Source organism: Lasioglossum baleicum, chromosome 1 (genome assembly GCF_051020765.1).
Source record: "Lasioglossum baleicum chromosome 1, iyLasBale1, whole genome shotgun sequence".
Taxonomy (NCBI): domain Eukaryota; kingdom Metazoa; phylum Arthropoda; class Insecta; order Hymenoptera; family Halictidae; genus Lasioglossum; species Lasioglossum baleicum.
The window spans coordinates 18756823-18784049 of record NC_134929.1 but is presented as its reverse complement, the minus strand read 5'-3'; the positions used below and the strand labels follow the sequence as shown (position 1 = coordinate 18784049).

Genomic DNA, 27227 nt, shown 5'->3' with positions numbered 1-27227 from the left:
AGGCGGTGCGCGGGAGAAACGGTTCGCTGAGACGCCAAGAGCAGTGGACATGTTAAAAATATTTAAAGACATCAACTGTATATATTATTAGTATTAGTTTCAAAGAAGAATACAATTTTGATTTGGCTCCTGTGTCCTGCAATCAATGCGAACATATTTTATATTACATAAAAATCCGCAGTCTACTCATGAGAATATATTATACGCGGCTGTAGTCCATCTTGAATATTTGTTATGCAGGGGCAGGGACTGGTTTTAAATTCAACTGCAATTTCCCTCCAACCTCCAACTCCCAGGAAAGACATTTCGTTTAGCGATGCAATTTTATATAAACTTAGAATGAAAAGTGACACGACTAGTGCAGTTATTTAGAAGATATGATAGACAATTGTATAATGACTGTTCGCAAGTGTTTAATTGCAATATGTACTCTCTGGTTGCCAAACGATGCATTGTCGTGCATTTAGCTTCGTGAACAGCACGCTTACGTCCAGTAATATTAAAGTGAATTAAACACGATAAGTATAACAAATATTCCCATGTCGAAAATCACTGCAAAATGTTTGTGGAAAGCTTAGAAAGAGGATTCTATCGACTGTTAAGGGACGACGTGAGTAACATTTTCAGATTTTCTTAGACTTCGTTGATTTCGTTTATTTATATAGGTTAAATACTCTTACTTTTTATTGTTATTCTTTTATTTTGAGCCACAATATAACTTTAACGAAATCTTAACTTTCCAGTTAGCATTGTTAATTGTTAATTTTAGTTGAAATTTATGCTTCATCGATGAATAATAAACGTACATTCGTTCTATTGTTTATGTTCAATATTACGATTACATTCGATAATAATACAATTCAATAAAGTGACTTTAATATGTTTATTGTAGAGATGTTTGTTACTGGTTAACTTCGATGTTGACGCCATTTGTGCCTGTAGAATATTGCAACAACTTTTTAAAAATGATAACATGATATATACTCTTGTGCCTGTCCAAGGTATTCAGGACATGATTAATGCCTTTGAGGAGAATTGTGAGGAGGTAAGGAAAATATGATAATACAAAGAAAAATATATTTCTCTGCAATAGGATTAATGATTGTCTATTATTTCTCTAGATAAAAAATGTTATTTTTATAAATTGCGGTGGCACGATAGACTTAGTGGAATTGCTACAACCAGCAGAATCTGTGATATTTTATATTCTTGATAGCCATAGGCCTTATGACTTATGTAATATATATTCAGAAGAGCAAGTTCGTATACTTGGCAAACCTGATGAGGACGATGAAATTCCAGAATACAACGAAATCTTCAGAGACGATTCTGTAAGTCTCTTTCTTTTATTCATTATAGTATACACCAATCAACCAACAAGAAATATATTAAGTGTAAATATATTTAGTCTGACGAAGACGAGGACGAAGATGTAGACAGTGAAGACTCTAGATCTAAGAGACGAAGATTGAACGAAGAAGATATTATTAAAAAAGCAGAACGAAGAAAATGGGCTGAAAGTAGAACAACTATTCTGTTCAATTATACACAGTACAGTTATTATGGCAGATCGGTATGTCATAAATCTTGAAAATTTTGGGGTTCTCGCGCACCTCCACTTACAAATATTATCACTTGTACTATACTTCTTATTGTTTCAGAGTGCAATGACTATTTTTGAAATGGCATGGAATATGTCGAAAGACAATTTGGATATGGTCTGGTGGGCCATAGTTGGTTCTACAGAACAGGCCATTCTCGGCAAGGTAGAAACAAGATTGACTGTTCTAGAAGAGGGATTTCTTCATTCTCACGTGTCCAGATTAACTCACAGGCAAGGAGGTGAAATTGAGAGACAGCAACAGCAGCAGCAACAACATAGTAGAATCCGGATTACTTATGATAAAGAGTATCCTTTGAATTACACTGTTAAACAAATTTGAACAAAGAAACGTTCACTCAAGGCTACAAATTAAAACGTGTGTTGAACAGCGTTATCAATACCAAGTTTGTCTTCTCTATTTTGTTCCTTATACAGAAAACATAGTCTTTCGCTAGCGTTGTATCGACACTGGACAGTGGAAGCTAGCCTGAGGCATTCAGTACCAACTGCTGTATCGCTAAGATTGTGGTCAGTTAGGGGAGAGCAGAGATTGAAGGAACTTTTAGCGGAAATGGGTTTACCTTTAGCGCAGTCGAAGCAACGGTTCTCTGCAATGGATCTGGCACTTAGACAAGAGTTCAGACAGATGGTTGAAAAGTTAGCAGGGAAATACAAAGTAGACACTATCATTGGGACTAGTTTTACTCTTCAATACGGCTACAGGTTCAAGTACTGTGCCTCAGACATAGTTTATGCTATGCTCGCATTAATGGAATCCTCTGTAAGCTGAAAGTTCTTGCATATTATTAGTTGACTGTGGATTTTATGCATTTATTTATTTATTAGCCAGTAGAAACAAATTTTTATTTGACTCCAGTATGTACCCTGTAATTGATGAAGAACACTTTTATTTTGCATAAAGATCCGCAGTGTAATTATTACCGTCGAATTTCGAAAGTTACTCAGGTGAATGTTTCGATTTTACAGTCGAAAGAGAAGTTACCGCAGCGCTGCTTTTTAGATGCTTTGGATTGTTTGTCGCGCACGAAAAAAGAGAATCTAGAAACTGGAATAGACAAAGCGAAACTTATGCTCTGCAGTATCTTTAAAACTGCCCAAGGTATTTTGCAAATGAAGCAAATCAGAAGCGCCGGCTCGTTTCTTTATGTAATTATACCTGAGGGAGGCATCGATAATCAGGTGTTCGCGCATCCTCATTCATTGCTGATGTTAGCTCAGTTTACTCTGAAAGCTTATGTCGATTCCTCAAAGATGAGAAGAGCATCGGAATGGCCACTTGTTGTCTCTTCAGTATGCAACGCAGAGACTGGCACATGTCTGATGGTTGGTATACCACCGGTGTGCGAAGATCAACCAAGAAGGTAAATGTTTATTGAATCATGTGAGTCGTAAATATATTTCATTTAATTACAATAATGTTGATTTGCTACAGTCTATTCGGAAGAGCTTTCGAACAAGCAGCTAAAAATACAAATTGTTATATAGAAGCAGACTACTTTGATACTACATGTAAGTATTGTTCGTAAGTATTGTTCTCTTAATATGTTTTCAATTTTAACAAAGAAACTGTTCTCTGTCTGTTTCAGTGATAAGACTGAAAAAGGAAGAAAGACCAAAATTCATGGACGCTCTGGCAGCTCTTCTGGCGTAAAGTTTTTTTTAACGATTTAATTGACGTGTGAAAATAAGAATTCTCCGGTTATTATTTATTTTGTAGATAAACTAGTATAGACAGTCAGACGGCGATGTCGTTTAAAAAAATACGGCGACGGGATTGCTTCAATATATGCTTTATTTTTCGTGACATGCTGAAACTCATTGATAAAAAAACTCGACTTAGTAATATTCGTTTTAACTCTAATGACACGTAGCTTTAATTCATACTTGTAGATATGTGTATAAAGTACAGTTACTACAACGTATAGTGTAGTTTTTGTTTGCACTTTTTGTTTGCGTGCGGAAAACGGTTAGTCAAGGTATACCGATTGAAATGAATGTTGAATGAAGAGAAGAAGGGTGGGAACCAAATCAGAATGAATTATACTTATGGCGAAATATGATTCGGTTATCGGTAAACACGTATCATGTAAAAATGACGATAGACATAATTTTTATATAAAATAACTGAACGTACAAAATAAAAAGAAAAAGTTCACGAATAAAGCTGTTCAATTTTTCGTATCTGTTTATTCTTCACTTTGCAAAAGTTATGTTAATCTTTGAGACACGAGATTTTACGGAACCGACGACTATTTGCCTATAGAGGGAACAGGATGGATGAGCATATTTCTTCAGTATCTCGAGATACGTCCGACGTGTTCATTTTGGCGATCATTAAATAATACATTATTATTATTATATATATTAAACATATCCGTGCGCGTGTACACTTGAAAATACAATTCGCTCAATTTTTATTGACTATGTAATATATATATATATGTATAATACATGTCTTTTGGTTACGTCCACAAGGGGTGTACGAATACAGTGCGCAGCTCTGCGCGGGATATCCTTTCTACTCAAAGGAGCAATGGTATCACAGAGATAGGATTGAGAAGAGAGGACTTGGGGTTTCTTTATTCGGTGGTTGTATAATGACCACTTTGAAAACCTAACTGCTCCTTCCTTCACGCATGGTCATCAATATAATTTGTATAAAACTTATTCGCCGGTTTACACGAATTCAAGTAGAAACGTGGTCGGTTTTCTCAGTTTTGTGGACCGTGGTGATTTTGTTTATAGGCAGTTTGTCGTTACGAAACCCTTCTATGAATTGTTGTACAGAATCCACAGTTATCTCGGCGCCGTCCTCCATCACCACGTAAACTCCTCGAGGTATGTCGATCGCCGTTAGAAGAGGCACAGCATCGTCTAATCCCACGAATTCACGGAGGATATCCGACGTTTCACCCTTTAACGAAAACAGTTCTGTGTCACTCTGATAATTAGCTAATTGGATAAAGATTACAGTAAAAACCATACAGCCTTTTTTTTTACTTTTCAGACGTAGAATATTCTAACTTTCTTATCTATTGACTCGCTAAGAATTAACTCGAACCCCGGAAATTCAAGAAATTATGAAACTTTCGGGATATACATTTAGTTCACATGTAGTATGTATTGACAAAACTTCTTTATTTTTCATTATTTTTTTATGGGACTTTTACCAAATTATTTGTGGCATTGTCCTTATTAAAATTGCACTAAACATGATTTTGCAGGTTCGGTGCGATCGACGAAGTTACAAAGAAATAGCAGAACCACAGGATCTAAGAAACAGCACGGACCCGAGGGTTTTTCTTCATCAAGGCTTCACTGTTTCATAGTTTATTGAATTTCCGGGTTCGGGATCATTCCTCTTTAGAACGGTACTTACATCTAACGCTATATAAAATTGCAAAATATCATCTGGATCATCATAATTTGGATCATAATCAGGTCTGTCGTTCCTGTACGCTTGTGCAGCAGGTAACAGTACGCCCTCCGCGAATTGTATCTCGCAGTCGTCACCTTCTGTGAAGATATCATCGTTTGTTAACATCGTCGCTATCGGGGTAAAAAGAGAACAATTCAACGTACAATGTTTCGGACGAACTTACCTACAAAAAGTATGATAGCCGGCGCGTCGTGTAACGAAGTAGCATACTTTTCTGTTAAGATATTTACCAAACGACTGGTCCACGGAAAGTTCTGCGAAACAACAAAATTATAATTACACTGTTCCACTCTATCATTTTAAGTTCTTTATAAGTTGAAAATTGATTATTTTTCTAGGAGCAAGCGCGGTAATGGTTAAAAATAAGAAATGCAAAATGCAGAGTATCACTTGAAACCACTCGCGCGCGTTAAGGATTACGTAATTGGAAACTTTTAAGTATAAATTCTTAGAATATTGAAAGTTTTTATCTACCAGTCCTTCGGGATCCTCAATCAATTCCGCCCGACCATCTAAAGTTATAATATTATCCCGGGGATCGAGTATCACTAAAGTTGGTATTGCTTGTACGTCAAGGGCTCTCGCTAATTTTCGTCGTCTTTCCTCCTGACTAAAAGGTATCCTCAACCAAGGCATCGATTCAATATAAACGTTATAAGATTCTTCACTCCTGGAAACAGAAATTACGAATCAATTCATCATGTTGTACAAATCCACTCGTTCAGAATCCTCAATAATGTAGAAGATAAAGCTATCAATTAAATACGAACTCGATGGAAATGGTCAATCGGATTCATAGAACAACTTTCTGCAGTTTAAAAACGACTGCAGTCTTTTTATTCGATGTCAGAAAGTATAAAAATTATCTTACCTATCCGAACTCACGAAGATCACCTCGAAATCATGGCCCCTCTCCCGAATCCGCTGATACGTGTCCACGAGTTGCGGAGTAAATGCTTTGCAAGGTGGGCACTAGCATAAAAACGAAAACATAAAAATGCATATGTTATCTCTACTGCGATATAATTAAAGAAAATGTTCTCACGAGTCTATGCAAATGTACTTCATCGTCCACAAAACTAAAAATTTCTGTCTCCTGTTCTTTGGCTTGTGATGAACCCCTCGCGAGCAGACTCTACTAAATATTTGTATTGTCCATTCTTATTAAATATTTTGTTGTTATCTAGACTAAATGCTGGTACACAATAAATATAAATTTTATCATCGATAGAACTAAATCATAAGTCATTAACACTAAAACTACCGAGCACTGAAAGCGATTAGAATGTTTTAGCTGATAAAACTGACAAGGCTCTATTTATTTAGATTTCGTGCAGTTTTTATTGCAATACATATGTGCTTGGATAAAGAAATTTATCGAATCAATTTCCATGCAAGCAACGTGATAATTTCAATAACTACAAAATTAAAAATGTAAGACCGGTATTTAGTGTTAACACTTTATCTATCCGTAGTTTATTAACAGGATTTTTAACGACTAAAGGTCAATAATTTCGTTCTAAGTAATAATCTCAGAAGAAGTTGTTACGATATACAAATCCTAAAAATTTGTTGTATTATTAATGAAGTTGCTAAAGGTGTTAATGATGCGATTGTTACAGAGGTAAGAAAATTGGACGTTTCTCATAGTTGGCACTTTCCTAGCGTTCGTTTCTCAACGATTCATTAAAAAAGGGAAATCTGTATACCCAGTGTGCGCTAAAGTAGACACCCTTGAAGCAATGACGCAACTCCTCGTGCAGCATAGGCTCGTTGGAGTCGCGAGCTCCGCATGGTAATAAAGGGCCATCCTCGAGGGCTGCCTTCGGATGCGGTGGTTTCCAAGGGAATTCAGTACCGGTTGGATCGCCGATGGTTCGTTCAACACCACCTCGGGTCACTACCGAGCCATTTGTACCATCCAATAAAATTAGAGTCGGTACACCGGCTTTTATCCGGTACCTCCGAGTCAACCTTGTCTGTAAAAATCGAAAGGAAAAAAAACGAATAATAGCTGATCGTCTGCGAGAGCATTTCAACATTGATCCTTGAGGATCCTTCATCGATATTCATCGGCCAAGTGCTTCGCTTTTAATCGATCGGAATGTGACTTTTATCAAACAGCTGCGGACTTCGAGAGGAAGAACGTTGAGACTATGAAATACGCTGTCAAAATGAATAATATAAATCTGGAATGAAATTATTAGATTATATCAGATGATTGCATAAGTTCGTGCTGGATTTGAAAATAAAATTCAATGGTTCAATTTTAAAGAATACAGCTTTCTTTAAAATTTCCTTCGTATTGTATTCTTTGTATTATTATATATAATTTTTTTTACACTCTGTCGTGCAGTAAAGAAAATCGGTCACGAATTTATGCAATCATTTAATATCATCGGGACACCGAGTTGTTAGTTTATGATTGAAGTTTCTGTTTCAGGATCTATTAAAAAAATCCTTAGCCGATTTCCAAAAATTGTGGAACGATCGCCGATAGATGAAGAACTCGTTCAGCTCCGGAACAGAATAAAAACCTCATTGAAGTTCGCAACAATGCAGCCCTCCGTAAACGCAGAAATCGAATTACCAGGGTAGCCGGAAAGGGTAGCAATTTGCCGGACAATTCGGTCGGATCGATCGGGGCAACGTCGATTTCTAGGAAGCCCGTTTCTCGTAACCGCTCGAAAGGCAAGAGGAAGGAGGAAAACGACGGATTAAAAAGAGGAAGAGAAGCAAGGAATCGAAATCCATCGATAGCGCGATGCGTGAGTAGAATACGCGTTGGATAAGTGAGTATCCGTCGCGGGCCTAAGTAATTCGAGGCACGTAACGTGTCCGTGTTTCTTCCGTTATCGTTCCACCCCCGCTCGGATACGAAATTCAACCACGGCAAAAAGGGCGCAACGAGTGTCTGCGGGGGAGAGAGTAATGTCTGCTGACAATGAGTGCTATCCCACCCTTCTCCCTCCCCCTCTGGCCAGCAGCATGATTACAGGCGGTGGAAGAAGCCGAAAGAAAGGGAAGAAGGGTTTTCGAGAGCGTGATACTAGAAACTGGCAGAAAGCTTTCCACCGCGCCGCTGTGGAGAAGATAAGGACAAGGGACATGCAGAAAGAGAAAGAGAGAGACACGTGAAAATACGGGATCCGAAGGGAGTGCGGAGGTGGCTAAGTAAGGCTGAGATTTCCGTGTCTTCCTAGATAAGCAATCAACCCTTTCGACGCGCGTGTCTGAACGGTGTATTACACTGAAACTTTTTAGCGGACTACCGCACCGAGGAGACGGCTTCTCTACTTGTACTTCTCCCGTAAAACGATCGGGAATGGGAGAGTCTGCCGATAATAAGTACCGTCTCGTCTCGCGTCTCTTCTAGCAGGCTGCACGAGCACAGTAGTATCAACCATGGAAACAGACACGATAGGGGAAAAATGCGGGAAGCTTCTCTGTTCCAACTACGATAAAGGAGAACGACTCCTCCCGGTTCTTTCGTTTTATTTCTCTCTTCTCTCTTGCTCTTCGAGAGATTTCACTTCGGGGGTTGCTTCGCCGCGCGTTTCTTCTTACAATCTCCCCAAGATGAAGTCGGTGTCCAGCGCCGTTAGGCACCGTTCTTATACTCTTCCGTTTCAAGAAATTTCAAACTGCTCTTTGTGACGGGAATCATCCTCTCGGGATTCGTCTAATGTTCGATGAGCGCACGCTGGCTCGACTGAAACGCGTTCTCCGGTTGCAATGGCCGAGTAAAATGAATTTACCGTTTGTTTGTACGAAAGTCAGACATACGGTGTGTCTTTTGAAAATTAATTTACCATTCGTTTACGCAGAAATCAGGAATTTGATGTAGCTTCTGATGACTTTATTGCGAACATCGGCAATATTCGCTGCACACAGGGTGTCTAAACTGAAACGTGTGTCTTCTGATTGCGAGAAGACTAGTGTCAGTAGGTGTAGGAAATATAATTTGACGTCTTTTAAAAATTCATTTTTGATTTATGTGCACGAGAATCAGAAATTCGCTGTAGCTTTTGAGAATTTTGCACTTAGAATTGCTGCTACTCGCTGTACAAAGAGTATGGACATGAATTTGGTATCTTTTGTCACTTCGTGTGCCATTAAAAATAAAATAATATGCGGCACCTTTTGATTACCTTCCGCGCCCTGCATGGAACGAACGAATCCCGAAAGAGTTTTGAATACGCGTGTCAACAAAATAGTGTTGAAGTAACCCGGATAAACGATGTCGTATGATGACATACAAATAATTTCTGCGACATTTTTCAGCATTTTCACGGCTTCTGTAAAACAGTTTCCCACGGTAAAGAATAATTCGGAAAAAAGAGGATTTTTTGAAAATACAAACAGAACACACTTTGACAGAATCGTGGCTCGACACGAAACGCGGAGAAGAATTACTTGAGAGTGAAACTGCGACGTCGCACCGTGCTGGTAAACAAGCAAAGAATTATCTTCGTCGACGATAAATTCCGCCGGATCGATAATAATTACGAGCTTGTGCGCGAGACGACGCTCGATTAGACTTAAATTAATTTTTTCCCAGCCGCTGAGCGAGCGATTATCGATTTTCGCAGGCGGCACCGGGAAATACATCGCCGCGCTTACGAGAAAATGATCGGGGACACTGAATGCCCATAGAATTCATAATTACTGCGGTAGAAATCGAACAAAGGAGAATGAAACAACGGCCGGATTGTAGAATGCTTTCCTATCGAAATGTAAAGCCGTGTCCCCCGACAGTTGAAGATTTCTTGCTCGAGATTCGTTCGAGTGGTTCGAGGTAAAAATGATGGAATTACTACGAATGCTTCCAGTAGCTGTCGAGCACACAGAAACTTGTCGCGAACTGAAACAGCGAACGATAGACTGTTCAATTATAATTGTTATCAAACAGCTGAGATTGACCTGCTTCTAAGGACTTGGATAATTTAAAAATACTGTGATGGCATTTCTCTCAACAACGTGGGTTAAGAAATGTGCTTGTAAAAGATCACTTTAATGGCACGGTAACATTTTGGTTTTAATGTCATACAATTAAAAATACGTGTTCACGTTAAAAGGAAAAGTTGAAGGTTGATTATTGAAGAAACGCGTCTCCATTATAAAAACTTGTGTAATAAAATAACCAATGCATGGACGTCGCTAAAAGTAACTCTTAAGCTAATTTATTATAAAATTTTCATTGCTGTACAAATTCCTAAAGAGGCGCTTTTATGATCCCAACGAGCGTAGCAAAGAAGAAGAATTCGGTCGACCCAAATTGCGACTTTTAAAAGGTTTCATAATTAGCAGGACGTCGCCTTTGATCCGATTTAATTCGCGAAAAATGTTTGGAGCAACAATCGGCTGAAGAGTGCGCAAGGTTTAAAGAGTACTGTGCCATTATTTGCTTCGTTAAAAGTTTCATTCAACGTCGGTCGACAAGACACACAAAACTCGCTCGTCGGCCGGGCTGTTAATAACCCTAATGAGTATATTCACGGTCTAATAGAGGACTGTCTCATTTGGTGCTCGTCGGAACAGAAACGGAGATAACAATTAGCCGGTGGAGCGAATCGAGTGGGCGTCGTAACACCCTAGAGTATACAGAGGCGACAGGCACAAGCGCCTATCGGGTACCCATCAAATCCTCCATCAACCGGCAGAGGAACGTGATATTGCCGAACTTTTGGCTCCAAAGCCTTTCACGAGCCTCTGTCATTAACCCCGACGCTCGACGTCGTTTACACGCCACTCAGGAAGCTAAGAATATTCTACATCTACGTGGTGAATTAAGTTAAAACACAATAATGATAAACTGTACAACGATTGGCATCCTAAGCCAAAATCGTAGTAAAAATCTTTTTATCTTTTTTAGAAATGTTTAAACGAGCTTAACTTTCTATTATTATAAGCTAATAGAGATTTTTCAGCAAAATCATACAGTTTTACGAGTCATAACCCTTTTATTAGAAAATATATTCAGTGAATAACAATCGTAAGACAAATAGTACAGTCATTGGCACATTTGCTAACAGTCATATGTGGGACTCTGTTATAAAAACTTGCAACGTTGCTTTGAAATATAAATAAGAAGCAATAAAAAATGATTTTCTATACCAGGAATTCTTAGTATTTGCCGTTTAAATCAAAAGTGCCAATAACTATTGCAGTGCCAGCAATAGTACAGTTTACCCTACATGTTTTTCGTTATCAATATTTAACAATTAGGGTAAACGTAGGCATACAATAAGTATACAGGGTGTTTCATTTAAAACAGGTCACCTAAATATCTCCTCTACTTCTAAAAATACAAAAATATTTCTAACGTAATCTAAATGGTTTCAAAAGGCGAATCAGATGGAAGAATCGTTTTTTATAAGTTATAATTTTTTAATCGTTTTTACACACATTTTTTGTTGTTGTATGTTATAGCAAACATTATTGTGCATTCATCCATGTTATCCATGATACGAAAGAAATCAGAAGCCAAGGTGTGACGAAAACGAAAATTCCATTTTCCAGTTTCCATTTCTGCAGATATCGCGCGTTTTATACGATTCGATGCATAAAATCATGCTCGGAATTTACGATCCCCTGAAACCTCCTCCTGGAAAATGTTCAATAAAGTTTCATAGGGTTTTCAGCAATTTTGGAATAGAAGTGTTAATAAAATGAAAAGTTTATGGCGGTTTCTATGCGTTTCTATGCATAAAATCATCCTCAACATTTACGATCTTCTAAAATCTGCAAAATGTTCAATGAAGTTTTTATAATTCGCATAATTATTTAAGAAGAATCTTCCCAATCTCGAAAACGTAAGTGGCAATAAATAATCTTTTTAAGTGGCCTGGGACCAGACAGGAATATTCCCCGTATTTCCAGATACTCTTAAATCTCGAGAATACAATTCTGAGGTATAGTGGATGAATTAAAAAAATTGGCTACCGGTCCTGAACGGTTGCCAAGTCTGCGGCGGAATAAGATTTCTATTGATGTAAATATCTTGTTGGCTTTTTCTCCGATTGTACGGGGTCTGTACGTAATGCATTCAACGTCAATAGCAACGTTGGCATGATTTATCCACGGGGGACAAGACTCATGCTCGAAAGTTCCGACTGTACGGCATCTGGCCGTGAAAATCCACCCCTTTCCGACAAATCAAATATTTATCCGAGTGAAGACTTGAAGCACGCATTGGAATAATATTTGCTCCGTGTCTTGAGTTCTTCTTGACATTTTTAGAAATGGAAAAGTCGAGGGAAACTGTTGAACTGAAAATTCACCATCCGCAGGCAATCATTTATTTCAAAGAAGAGCATAAATATGTGCTCGAATAATATTTAACTATAGATGTCAGATGTATTTTACTATTTTTTTAAATCGTTAAGAAGCGAGAAAACTCTTAAACCTCCAAAGATCCATGTCTTATCAATAAATCACTGAAGTATCATTCTCTTAAATCATGGATAGTGGATCGTCTATCTTCAAACGGGGGAAGGTGTGACAAACCTTCGAAAAAGCCGTTCTTATCGACTAATCAATTTACCTCGACACCTAAAGCAATCGCTGTCGCAACCCTCCACATCTTAGACACTCACCCCCCAGAAAAGGGAGAATCGTGAGAAAAAAGTTCAACCTTTCAACACAAGATAAATTTACCAATCCTCCAAACCAAAAGAAAAATTTATCAAACAAAATTCATAATCCAAGAAACAATCCCTCAAGACACCTCAACCCTCAAAAAACCTGCTCCTAGAGCAGCTGAAACACAGAATCATTTGGAATGCAAGTGAACGCACCCGACAAGCCAGACAAAGTTGCCAAAGCCAAGCATCGTTGCCCGTGCAAACTCTTTCGGCTCTGAACTTAACCGAAACTACCCTCGTCGGTTCTGGCCAGAGAGAACCCTTAAGACCCAATTCCGCGTGCTCCTCTATTTCGACGAGGTAGAGAGTTTGCGAAAAAAACCGAAAAGGAGGAGTTGTAAAACGACATAGATAGCAGAGAGCGACTTCCGGCGAATAATCCGCGAAATACGGATAATTCGAAACCGATGCGCGACTCCGGCGGATACAAAGGAAATCAGGAAAAGGATCTGCTTCCTCTCTGCGTCTCTATTTCTCGAACTCGCCTTTCTCTTCGTCGCTGGCTCTCCTCGAGGCAGCGTATTAAAAAGGGAACAGGAGGATCTGTAAAACGAGTCACATTCGGCGAACAACCCTGGCGGGTGTTTGACCCGTGAAGGTTGCTATTGCAGGTTGCTACCCGGCGGAATACGGAAAATTCTAAACTGATGCGCGACTTCGGTGGACACAAAGGGGGTTGAACGCGCGCCGGAATAAGGAAGGGTCTGCTCTCCTCTTGTCGCGTCTCTGTTTCTCGATGCGGCTTCTCTCCGTCGCTCCCGTTCTCCTCGAGGCACCGAATGTGCGACGTCGTACGTTATCGCGACCCTCCACGGGGAGGCATTACCTCGTCCCTTTCGTATATTTCCTACGGCGCTTTCTCTCGTTCGTTCCTGCGGGGCCCGCGCGTATACACGTTCGTTTGCCGTCTCCGTCTCGAGCGGTCGATAACGCGTAACGTCCTCCCTTGGCGTTGCTGCTGCCGCTCGCTCGACGGTGCTATCGTTATTTCCCCCGGTGGTCTGTATGTCCCCTACCACCATCACCACCACCACCACCACCATCACTACCACCATCGCTACCCAACCACCCCCATCGCACTCCTGCTTGCTCGTTCCCCCGTGTCGTCCTTGCTTACTCTCGTCGATTCTCTCCACCACCCCTCGATCCCTCCTCCCTCTCTCTCTCTCTCTCTCTCCCTCGACTCCTCTATCTGCCCTCGCGGACCCTTACACACCGGCAACTTCGGTGTATCAGGGGGAAAAAAGGAACGCTAGTGTAATATCACTATTTTTTGATCCTATCCTGATCAACCCCTCTCCACAATAGCCTTAGCCCCTAACCACCCCCGATGGACATTCCCGCAGCACAGACCTCGGCTTGTCTGCGACTCGAATACTCGGACCATGTTTATGCTAATTCCGGACTGAAGAGGTTTGTTTGCGAGATGTTCTATGCGAGAATTTTGTTAGACACTTCAGTGGTTTGTGGAAATTGTCTGGTATTAAAGTAGATCGTGGATTTTTATGCAGAATATGCACTACGAATTATTTTACGGTTGTAGCGTTATATCACCAGGGTTGCCAGAAATGTTTTATCCAAATATAGAAGAAGTAGTGAAAACTATAATTATGTATATATGAGATAGGCTCAAAATATAGGAGTTCTAGTAAAAGAGATACACAGCACATTTTAAACTTTTTTATTCAAACAAAGATTTTTGAAAATGATATGCTATTCAAATATGATATAGGAGATCAAGTTCAAATATAGAAGACTCATATCAAATATAGAAGATCCGGCAACCCTAATTATCACTGAATTTTATTGTTATGAATACTTTTTTAGAGGAAGGCAGGTTAGATTTATTGGAGAGGATTATTATATGGTAATATGATATTATAGGATAGGAAACCGTAGCAACAGCGACTAAAGGTTAGATTCATTGTGTGCTTATGTGCTCTACAATGATATTTTATTTTGGTTTAAAGGAAATTAATAACATACGTCCTTAGTAGAAACTGTTCGACATTTTCGTCACGAGTCTGACAAGTTTCTCGAGACTTTCATTAATGTAGCACATTTTGTTCTTTCAACAGTGCATGTGTGTGCATGAGGGTTAGTACCACACCTCGGAAGCTTAATCTTCATTATGTTTTGTGCACGAGTGCTGTACGCCTCGTTAGTTCCTCGCTACATATTCTTTCATATTGCATTTTGCACAACTGTTACCTTCTCACTTTGCTAGACTAGCGGATCTTCGTGCGAAATAAAATGTTCTTATTATCGCCAGGAATAAAAGTGCTATTCGACAAGAAGCAATTCCTTTAGCAATTAGATTTTAACTCAGTGATGTTTAAAGAGAGAGTAAAAAATATGGAATAAAGTTACCTCAGGTTGAATTGTCAGAACGGACGAAATTGACTTAACTAGATGAATTTGATATTTGTAAAACTATAAAAGTGTTATGGAAAAATACATTTCTTCAAGTTTCTCACTGTTTTAGGGCTTCGAGGAAGATTACACCGATATTTCGGCTGCCGTTGCAGCGAGCTGCATTCGGAGTCGAATGACACGAGGAATTCGATCCTTTTCTGAACCTAACGGTGAATCTATATATCATTTTTTTAATGCACCTGCAGATTTATACATATATTTTTTAGATAAAATAGTGAATTTCTTATTTTATTTGATTTATGTAATGAAACTTTTCTGGTTTCGTAAAGTTAACAAACCTCTCGTATTATCTCGTAAATCTAGATTAGCTTATGCAGCAGCTAGGCATCGACTATGCGAGTAATCCAGCTGTTATCATTCTCATCAAACAACGACGCAAGTCATCGAGACCATCGCTCTTACAGCGACAGAGAAGAAAAGGTGCAGTACAACCTCCTGTATCCGAATTAATCGAGAGACGTGACCGTGCACTTTCGCGATACTGAGATTCACGTAAAAACTTGCAAATTGCCACTAACAATCGTTTCACGTTGCGTTATAGTCGCGAATAAATTGCAAAATAAAATATTATCCGATAAGTATAAATCTTTGCTTTCACAAATTTTTCTTATTAATTGACTTCAGGTTTCACGCATTTATGATAAAAACAAACAAGAAAGCGAGCTAATAAAAACGTGGTAAAAAATGAGTAGAAAAAAGAAGGAAATTTATATTAAAATTATTAATATAAGAAACAGGTTTCCATTGAACCCCGAACTCTGCCAATCAAAGAAAAAAATCTTTCATTTCACATAAATCTCGAAGATGTATTAACTAGTATTAAGTCGTCCGGAAGGTAATTTCGTTTTTCATGTAGAGGTGACGTTGCTTCCATTTTTGTTTAGGTGAAATATAAAACAGTACAAGATTAGAAAAAATTCAGAATACTTTAAATGTTGTTTTTAATGTAACGAAGTCATTAAGGGATGAAATCAATTTTCATTTTTACGCATTTATGAAGAAATTAACCTGCTGTTTTCGCTTTTCTCAACATTTTCGCAAATTTTATTTCAAATGAAGTCGTAAAAAGTCATCTAATTCAACTTTTGCTAATAGAAACCAGAAGTCCTACGAGCATGGTACATAAATGGTAAAAAATTGGCTTAATTACCCACATATAGTATTTACAATCTAGAAACTTTAAATTGATTGTTTCAAGCATAAAAAAGGTATTATTTCGCATTGAAGTAGTTATTTCACTGAATAAAACTTGATTTATGTTGTAATCGTAGGTTAAGGAAACGAAATGACTTTCCGAACGACCTAATACTTATTACTGTTATTACCCATTCACGGTCGAACAAAATTCCCTCTAACGAGCATAGATTTCAATTCATCCAGAGGTCGGCAGTCTAATTATAAGCATGAAAAATCAATAGAGCCAGTCGGCCGGACATGGCGCCTCCATTAAGTATTTAACAGCCATAAGGTAGGTACACAAATTGATGCGTGTGGCAGGTGCACGCGTAGTTGTTATCATTAAACTAATTTCGAGAGTGTACTCTGGAGCCGGAAGATTTTACGCTCGGCGTAGGATAATTCGAAAAGTGACGTCTTTCAGTCTCCATTTTCTACCAGACACGCTCCCGGTCGGTCTCTCCTGCAAGGGGAACCCCTTGCCACACCGGGTATGACATCGGGTAGAAGACAAGCAATGGAGGGGAAAGGGATGAGATCACTGTTGACTCGTTCGCGCGCGTTCAATCGCCTCCTTCGTGAACGACAGAGGTGCGCAACGTGCACCCGGATGAATATCAGAGTCTCCAAGCTCTCTTTGGGGTATTCCATAAATATTGACTAAAGGGATGATTCCCGACATTACTTCAAGTTACTTTTTCCTTCGCGAAAATATTCTCCGCGGCTTCGCTAAGACGTTTCATCATTCCATAATTCTTCTTTCCAGATGCAGCCTAACGTTGAGAATTCACGAAATACAGGGTGAACCACGAAGTAGAGATTGCACACTCTGTTATTAGCAGTCCGATCGAAAACGTTTTTACCAGGTACAGCATGGTTTCATGAGACCTTTCATGTGATTATAGCAAATTTTTTGCAATTTTTTTTATGTTATGATTAGACCAAGTCAATTGTACGAAACTGAAGTTAAATGAAAATGTATATTCTTTTTAAATCGTGTTAAAAAGTCGGAGATGATATCAAAATATCCTTAGATTCGTCTAACGTGTGTTTAGTTTTGTATTTGACCTATTCATTTCTACCATAAATGCATCAAATCCGCAGTCTAGTTACAATACTTACAGAATTCACATTATAGGTGTACTTGCAGAAAATTAAAGGTGACCTTGAAAAATCATGAAAAAAAGAGTCGACGAAACATTTGCTACAATCGCGTGAAAGCTCTCTTGTTTATAAAATAATGTAAAACGGTTATTTCCAGAGCTCAGTTAATATTGTTAATAATGTAAACAATATTTTGAATAATGCTACAGAAATTTTTAATGCTGCCTCTTTCCCTCTCCCTCTCCAGAATCACCACTCGAGTGCTAAGGGTTAAAATGTATTTAATACATAGAGAGCTGCTACCGGTAATGGGATTGTCGAGTTTCGATCCCGAGTAGTCCCTGGAGGTTGCGCACCTCTGGAGTACACAGATACCGCGGTCTGCCGACGTCTCTCGTTCAAAAGAGAGAGAGACTGACGAGACCACTGTGTTTCCATTGGTCAACCCCAGTAGCGTCTTAAGCTGCCGCGCTTTCAATTGCACGCAAACGAATACACACGGGTTTCTTGTGGCTCGACATGAAAATATGTACACCGGAGCACGGGGGAAATGGCGTCCTGAAACGGATCGATCTTATATAGGCTACGAATGACAACGGGGAGAGACGGTCCAGAACCCGTTCTCGTCCCTGTTCACCCTAGAAAGATCAAGGTATGTAATCGCAAAATATTCCGTCTCTACCAGTATGTACTGGACTTCCATCAAGTCCGGTACCTACGTTTCTAAAGAATTAATTACTGGTTCCAAGAGTTCTACGAATCAAATATTTTCTACAATCATCTTTCAACAAGCTGATACACCCTACTTTCGGAAAATCTGCCTCCAAGAATTTTTTATTAGGTCCCTCAAAAAACAAATTGAACCAACAACTAACCCTCGATAACAGAGTCTCCTCAATTTTGTTTGGGATTACAGTATTTTATCAATAATTGTCTCTACAACGCGGATCTGCCCAGGGACAATTATCCGCCAGAGATACTATTCTTTGACTTTTGCCGAACGTAGAAAAGGACAGCGGAGCTCTAGAGGCCTCGGTCGTCGAGAAGTGTAAACATATCTACATAATCAAAAACAAAACTTCTTTATTTTTCATTATTGATGGAACTTTGACCAACATATTCGTGGCATTTTTTCTAATGAAAATGATACCAAGTATGATATAATTCCAATTATATTTACTTGTGTAATGAACGATGAAGGTTTTCGACGCAATGAAGGACAGAAGACAAAGAACTTCCCATACGCTGTTCCTCCTTGCGTTCAAAACTTTCATCGTCCATTACACAAGTAAATATCATCGGAATTATATCATGTTTGATATTATTTTCATTAGAAAAATGCCACGAATATGTTGGTGACAGTTCCATAAAAAAATAATGAAAGATAAAGAAGTTTTGTCATTGGCTTAGTGTTGTCTCACCGATATACTCAAGCTGTATGATGTCATACTTCTCGGCGACCGAGGCTTCTCGAGCTTCATGGCCTCTCAAGGGGGTACACTCCGCATAAGTGGGGATAGTTCTGGGACACTTATCGGCCAGACATTTGGGACATTTATCGATAAAACACTGTATTTTGTAAAATATTTTGAAGCTTCCTTCTGATATTTATCGAATTTGGTATTTGGTAATTGTAGAAAGTGGACGCTAATGCCTTCAATGTTAATGCGACCGTCATAAACAAACAATTATACAAGATGTAAAAACGTTGTTTTATAAAAGTTGTTTACATGTAAAAATGTGAAACGTGTTGAGAGGATTTTGAGGAGTCTGAAAATGAAGCAAGAACATTTGCAATACCATTAAACTGCCCCTTCTCCAAACACACCACTTGCTTTCCCAAAAGAACTACTCTACTTCTCCAGCAAACTACATAAAACGTTCCCGATAAATGTCGCCCACCCGAAAACATCCCGGAAAGCTGCACGATTAAAGAGAAATACCTAAGCACAATTTTTCGAGAGTTAGCCGTTTACAGTATAGAGGGGCTCGGCAGAAAGCGACACAGCTTGCGAGGAGATAATTTGCAGGCGGACTTGTCGCGGGTGAGGAAAGTGCACAGACGGCAAACGGCGCAAACATTTAATTTTTCTCCGGTGTATCACCGGCACCGCTTGCACACGAGCACGACGATGATACGTACACCGTTACCGCGCGGGAATGTAGGAAGCCGTAAAAGCGCGTGGACGGTATCCATCGGTAGGGTGTTTCTCGCGCGAGTTTTCGACTCGTAGATACTGAAATACATTTATTCGGGCCGATTCCCGCGTGCGGCTCTTTGGTTCTTTTCCTTTGACCGCGGCACAGCGGCCGAGTAGGTCGTGTGTAATCTACACGATATGTTAGCTAAAAAGCAGACTGGTGCGGGAGAGTAAGGAAACACACACATATACAGAAAGAAAGAAAGAGAGAGAGAGAGAGAGAGAACATACGAAAGAAAGACGGGCAGAGGGTTGGAGTGATACTACATAGCGCCGCGTGCGCACGGGCCACTCTCTCTCTCTCTGTCTCTCTTCGTGTACGAGCTACCTCAAAGTCCATCTAGATTCCAACGTTTCTCCCATTCCTTTTTTCGTCTTCCCGTTTCAGTCGTTTTCGTGGGAAGAGGGACCTGTGCATTGCGCGGCCGATTCGCCTCCTCTCTTTTTCTCCATGTAGGTATATGTATGTATACACCGGGCCAGCGTAAATATACTTGTTTCTGTCTTTTTCTCTATCTCTCTCTCTCTCTTTTTTCATCCTTCCACCGCTACCTTCGCTTTCTTGATCTCGCCGGTCGAATGAGAAAGCTATTTGCGGAAGATATGGGTCGGCCACCCCGGAATGGAAAGGTTGCTGCTACTCGTTGCCTGTGTGACTCTCTTCTCTCTTTCCTCTCTGCCTCTCTCTCTCTCTCTCTTTTTTCACGGCGCTACCCCGACCGACCAGCAAAGGCGTGCACCTTTATGAAACGGTTTACGTCGTACAAACGATGAGCAGCGGCTCTATTACACCCCGGTTCTACCGACGGACGTCCTAGCGGAGGCTATGCCGGCGCTTTGTACCCCTAATCGGTCAGTTTTGTCCGGCAAACTGGACAGTCCCTAAAGAAGTCAGGCTACCGACGCTAACCTTAACCGACTCGAGCTTAACCGGTGCGCTATAGGTCTCCGTAATTTATTATTTAACCCTTTCTTCGCGAAACCGTTGCGCTACGATTTATTTTACGACTACCGCTGATTAGAACGTCTTCGTCCCCGAAAATGTCTCGGAAGAGAAATTTAAATTTTGCATTTCTCCTGTACGGTTAAAATTTGATCCCGTTTAGAAAGAAAGGCATAACATATTTATTAGATTTTGTGACGACACTGTGGGACCGCTCATAATTTCTATGCACCAGAGTGTCTCAATTTTGATAACTGATCAGAATTTTCGTTACATTTTCAATACATTTGCTGCTTTTCAATTTATTTCGGTGTTAAGGAGAAAGGAACATGTGCGAATAAAAAATCCGCTTCGTCGAGGACTGGATTGACTAGAACTAGATAATAGTCTCGAGAGCACTTTGACAAAACCGCATTTAAAGTTGCAGGGAATGCTTCGTTCAGAGTGTTCGAACAAAAGTTGCACAGGAACTAAATGAATTCAATGAGGTCGCATCCACACCAACGAAAGAGGCAGTCTAAATTGTCCGATGCCTCTCTTGGGTCCCCCATAGATGTACCTTATCCATGGTTCGTGTATCATCATTATTACCACGGCTTTATTACCCACTCAAGCATGCAAACGCATTATGCAATTACACGTATACATTATACAATTAGTTTGATAGCGTAATGGACGAGACTCAGCAGACTGCTGTTGTTACATCTAACTCTGTGCATGTTTTACATGTACTCTTAGCAGCCAGAGACGGTTCTTTAAAATGTCAAGTCTCCAGTTACTTTATATTCTTTCTTTGCAAGAGCAGATCAATTCTTAACAACACTTAGAAATTTTATCGGACAGTCAAGTTGAAAAAGGTTCTGAAACTATGATCGGGCTGAACCCGAAGAACTGCACACAGAGAGAAGTTTACGGTCCCGTTGAATATTTCACGTGGAGATAACGATTCGCGTTGATACAGCTGTTTCGACGTTTTCCGCCAGCGGTTACCTTGGAAACAGCACCACCGGTTCTCTCCGATTTCTTTGTTTACCCCGAATGCGACGTAAGGAAAAATACGGGAAAAGAAACGGGTAGATACAACACAGAGAGCGAAAGGGAGAAAGTATTCCCGCCGCGGCCGCGACTGTTTCTTTCTGTTACAGGTTACACGTCTGAAACCCCACGCACACCGATGTTGCTCTTCTCATTGTTAAATGAATGGGACAGGGCACAAAGAGCCTACGAGTTCAAGGGGATGATTCCCAATGTGGATCGGGCAGGATAGGCGGAATAACGAGCAAGGAAGAATTCACGAGGCTACTTGACGCTAATTGCGCAGGACGCTTATCGTTGCATTTACTCGCGGGATCAGACTATCGAGTGTATGTATATGCATCACAAACACCAACAGCTCGAGTGGCCTTACTAATGATCGTGAAAAAAAGAAATGGAATAACGACCTCCGATAGACTCCTACATTTATATCGCTTGGTTACGTGTATACCGGTTAATACAGTATTCGTCTTACAGTAAAGTTTCGTGGCGCCAGCTAAACCCGCCATCGCATTCAAATTCAACCTGCGAGGCCGAACCGCCGCGCCGCGCCGATACATCGTGGAAATTCTCTCTCTCTCTTACTCTCACCTTTTTTTAGGTTGCTTCTTTCTATACGTTACTCGGTTGCGATACCAGAATCTCGTTAATTCGCATGAAAAGTACAGGAGAGAGGCGAGCGCGACGCGGATGCTCGAAGTGCCGTGATGTGGATCGTAGAGTCACTTGAACTTTCGAGACAAGAGATATCGCTCGGAGTCATCGAGCTACGTGGCTGATGAAAAGATCAATGTACGAAGCTGTCTCGCCTTACACCTTAATCGCTAGAAACGGTGCTAACCGATCGTCCGTCGGTCTTTTTAACCGACTTCGAAAAAGTAGGAGCTTACTCAATTCAATCTGTATGTGCCTTTTTTTGACGCTTTTTTTCTATGTATGTTCACCGATTACGCCGAGATAGATGGACCAATCGGAACGAAACCTTCTGTATTTTGTAGGCTATATCTCCCGATTGGTCCCTTGAAAACAAATTTTGCATTTTCTCATTCTTTGCGGTTTTTATTGCAAATAACCAATAATACCGAAAAACCATCCTACGGTGTTGTACAAATTCTGCTCGTTCCACTAAAAAGTGTGAAATAAAAAGATTCTATAAAAAAAAAATTTAACCGTCTTCGAGAAAACGGACTAAAAAAATGCACTAAAAAGTATGAAATAATTTCCATTTAATTTATGTGAATACACACGAACTTAAATACAATACAATCTTTTCGGAGGCGGCGCAAAATTGAAAATTTTCCAAATGACAGATGTTGCTGATTATGATTTCATTGGAATATGGTGGACTTGGAAATTAGTAGGTGGGAAGAGAAGATACATTAATATGTGCAAGCATGTAGAAGAATTTAAGGATTTTCGTAATTTCCAGTGTCGAAAATTTTCAATTTTGTGCCGCCTCCGAAAAGATTTTATCGTATTTAAGTTCATGTGTATACACATAAATTAAATGGAAATTATTTCATACTTTTTAGTGCGTTTTTTCGAAGTCGGTTTAATCTTGTTTTTAATCATGCGACGCGAGAGGCTTTTTGAAATTCGAACTTCCGAGCCGCACAACGTAGGTTCCAGAGAGTATCCTGTACAAAAATAATAGAATCTACCTCTGACCTCGTTATTTCTCAATTTTTCACATGATCCAGTATATTCCTGTAAACCCAACAACCCCATTACAAAGCGCGATCTTTTATTCGAGCCCTCGTAACTTCACCTGCGATCATTCGATCAGCGTGTAGACCCTTAAAAGCCGGTCTGCGCGTTCTTATCGGCCTGTAAATAAAGTAAAAAGCTGATTACGGTGTATCAAGCTTTCCATGAACGACCCCCCCGGAATAGCAAGCTTATCGTAGCGCGGATATCGATAGAAATGAATATTGTTTCGAAGAATCGACGAGCGTGAACGTGTCGAGCCCACAACGGGAGCAGATGTTAGGTGGAAATATCATGGACGATTTTTCGTTAGAGAAAGTCGACTCTGCCTGGTGTGTTGGCGCAAAATAAAATCGGACCCTAAATAGCACGTCTGGCGAGGGGTTAAAACACCCGTTGGAAATAAAAAAGGCGCTGCACGCGCGCGGTCGTTTCTGCAATAACGGCATGCGTGGCTCGAACCCCTTCTACACCTCCGCCCCCTCCCCACTGTATACACGTATAACTTTATGACGGAGGGACATGTGTGTACAAAATTTCGAATGATACACTCGCCTCGATTGATCCGCGTGTGTACCCGGCCGTGGAACCGTACAAAAAAAGATCCACACAGAACCGGAAAAATATCATGATCTCCGACTCCTATTACAGCCAACTACTCTGCCCTATTATCTATCCAACCCTTTATCTAATGATTACATCGCGGACACGACAAAAATTGCTAATTTAACTTTTAATTACTCGCATATAGTATGTAAAATCTCGAAACTTACAATTTGTGTCGACTACGCTAGCGAATAATTATTTTTCATTAACCCCTTACCCTACGATCTATTTTACGATTTCAGTGATTAAAACTTTCTTTGTAATTCTTGATTTCCTAAAAGAGGAGAACCTTTATACTTATTGTACGCATATACAGGGTGGTCCATTTATCTTGAGACAATCAATTATTACGGAAACCAGCAGGAATATGAAAAAAATGTTTTATATAAAATATTCTTCATATGAAGGGGCACATTTAATGGCGCTATGCACATTTTTCCATAATGGCCCCTTTAAGGGTCAGATGAAGAGCAACTTCATTTTTTCAGAATCTCTGTTCAGAATCTTCATCACTGGGCTAAAGTAGCTATTTCATCGCATAAAAATTTATTTATGCGGGCTGATATAAAGTTCCACGTAACCAGTTATGTGGAAAGTGAAGTGGAAATTACTCTATCTAATATTTCACTAAATACTCTGCCAATTAGGTGCAGTAAGAGTATACTCGCGTTCCTTTTCTCGCAATTGATGAGACAAATTTCTGCTTTGCATGGACGCCCCGCTGTCTCATTATAATATCATGATTTCCATAATCCCCCGTAATCCGAAATTGATGGGTCTCCCAAGTGGTCAGATGTAGCGAACGAAAAGAGGCAACTTGTTTTGTCTTACGGTGCATACCAAATATATAAGTTTGTCTCTAAAAGGTCGATTCGCAATATAATTGCGGGAGTCGGTATCGAGCAGGTAGACATAAACGAACGCGAGTAAAGTAAATGGTTAAACGAAGGGGAACGTAACGAGTGGACATCGACGTTCATGGGACATTGGGATCGCGGCCTGGGGAGGGTACGATTTGAAATTATTGCCAGGAACAGGTTTTAAAATTCGCCGGAACGCCTCGAAAAGTTCCGAGAACTTACAAATTGTCTGAATGGCCACCGTCGTTGAAGGACCGTTATATTCCAGCTTAAAAACCCGGGTCCGATTATTTAATTGAATTTAATTGGTGGCCCTGCGCACGTCGTCTGCAGATCGCCGCGATAAAGAGTCAGTGACACCGGGCTCCAAACAGAAAACCTGGCCTGGGAACATTCGAGTGCGATTACTTGCAATTACACGACCGCCCGCCGCCGCAGCCGCGCGACATTGCTCTAACAGATGTAAAAACGGTTTTTTTCGTGTGACCAAGCGCGGCTTAATTTAATCGAGTTGAAATTCATGATTACGGCGAATGCACTTCGAACGTGGGAGTGCAATTTCACTTTTAATTAAATCGATGCGATTACGAGATACTGCACGGAGAGTAGCCTAATAAGTCCCTTCCGTTTGTTGCTAAGGAGCCTGTGACAGGAACCGGCAAGAATCACTTGCGGATCGAGCCGCTTTCCGATGCCAAACCGATATGCATATGTACACAAGATCTACGTGAAACACGGTGAAAAATAATGGTGTCCCAATCGAGACTTATACAGCGATTGGTTGAATATGTAGATTTTATATTAGACAATATAGAAAATTATGGACCATGTGCGTAAAGGATTTATTTACCCATTTTTACAGTCCAGTACAAATACTTATTTTGATGCATACGACTCGTTGAAATTAATGTACACAAGAAATGGCACGTTCCTTTTTGTTTCCTACAAAAGGTTCGAGTTGATCGATTTGGCAACCGAAAATATGGCTCTTCTATGTACAGTGGCTAGTTCAACTGGAATTGAAATAGTATGCTGAATATTATTTCCTAGAACGTGAAATATGAAATTTCACTTCCGGAAACACAATATTCTATCTTTGATAAAAAATGATCTTTTCAGTCAATATTCTATGTACGTTATACATAATTGTTCAACACAATAAAACGAGATTGAGACCAGACGCGGGAAATCGCGCGTCCGGTTGTTGAACGATATTCTCGATGTTCTCGAGCGACCATATCTTAATTACCCTCCGATATTATAATATCGTATACTCGAAATTACGGATCAGGAGTGTGATAATTTCAGACAAAATTATTCCAGCCGTTGTATCGCGGAATGTTTTCCTCGTTAATGGATTGTTGTACCTAATTATTGCGGATCTTTGTACATGGATAAAAATGTGTTTCTTCAACGATTAGTGTTACGGGCTACGCGAAGCTCTGTTTATACCATACAAAGACGAATCATCAACATATTACCACAGGTACCGCAGAAATACATTTGGAAAACGTAGTTATTTCGTCTTTCTAACATAAGTGTGACTAAATAATGTAAATAAAATTCGTTATTTTAGTCGACAACGATTGGGTGAAGAAGACAAAGTAGAAAAGCTGGAGTTGCGGAAGGGTGAATTATGAAAGATGAATTTTTGATCTGTGAAAGGGTGAATTGCAAAGGGGTGAATTTGATTTACAGAAGGAGTGCGAAGCCTGTATTCGAAGAATGTCGAAGCTCGATTTCGGGTGTCCGCAGTAATCCGTGCGCCTCCGATAAGAACACAATGAAACATTTGAAGCATCGCGCGTCATACCTTCCTTTCGTAGTCCAAGTTCGGCACGGCTAGCCAGGGCAGCTCGGAGACATGTGCGTGAAAGCTCTCCTCGAAGTCGAGGACGTCGGCTACGTTACTCCATAGAACCACGTGCACGATCTCGAACTTTTTCCTTCTTTCTCTTCCTTTGCCGGGGTTCTCGGCGTCGTTCTCTGTGTACGGCCCGTTGACACTCGCGTAGAGTTCGAGCAGCTGACGCGTAAAGTCGTCGCACGTAGCACCGGGATTAATAAAACTGAAATAGACACCGATCACCTCACAAATCGGCCGGCCGTCTTCGTCGACCAGCGAGCCACTCGCGTCGCACGGTTTCGTGTCCTGCTGATGATTAACCTGACTGCACCGCGACAGTTGTTTACCGAACAGCCGGTGTTGCCAGCAGATCGGCTTCGCGGCACCCGCAGGTGGCTTCTTCGTTATGTTCCCGGAGACGACGGACGACGCCTGATCGCTGTAACACGCGGCCATCGCACGTAACAATTAGCCCGCTTCATTCACCGGCGACACCACGCACCGACAATCTCACACGTTTTTACACACCGCGATTAACCACTATGTATCTACTCGCGAACTTCTCGCTCCTGGCCGCCGTCAACGCCGACTGATTCACGTTTCG

At 40.3% G+C, this 27227-nt stretch overlaps 2 protein-coding genes across 2 annotated transcripts; one reads left to right on the top strand and one right to left on the bottom strand.

Annotated features, from left to right (window-relative positions):
* Window positions 1-224: 224 nt before the first annotated feature.
* LOC143213552 (cell division control protein 45 homolog) lies at window positions 225-5142 on the top strand. Its single transcript, XM_076433503.1, has 9 exons — window positions 225-610; window positions 893-1045; window positions 1122-1331; window positions 1409-1573; window positions 1662-1909; window positions 2048-2384; window positions 2591-2985; window positions 3057-3133; window positions 3211-5142. The coding sequence occupies exons 1-9, from the start codon at window positions 560-562 to the stop codon at window positions 3273-3275; spliced, it is 1701 nt and encodes a 566-aa protein (XP_076289618.1). The 5' UTR covers window positions 225-559; the 3' UTR covers window positions 3276-5142.
* LOC143213556 (nucleoredoxin) lies at window positions 3415-27227 on the bottom strand. Its single transcript, XM_076433519.1, has 7 exons — window positions 26591-27227; window positions 6773-7042; window positions 5935-6035; window positions 5538-5733; window positions 5227-5317; window positions 5004-5140; window positions 3415-4538 (listed from the first exon to the last, which is right to left on the bottom strand). Exons 1-7 carry the CDS (start codon window positions 27077-27079, stop codon window positions 4311-4313), a joined length of 1512 nt encoding a protein of 503 aa, XP_076289634.1. The 5' UTR covers window positions 27080-27227; the 3' UTR covers window positions 3415-4310.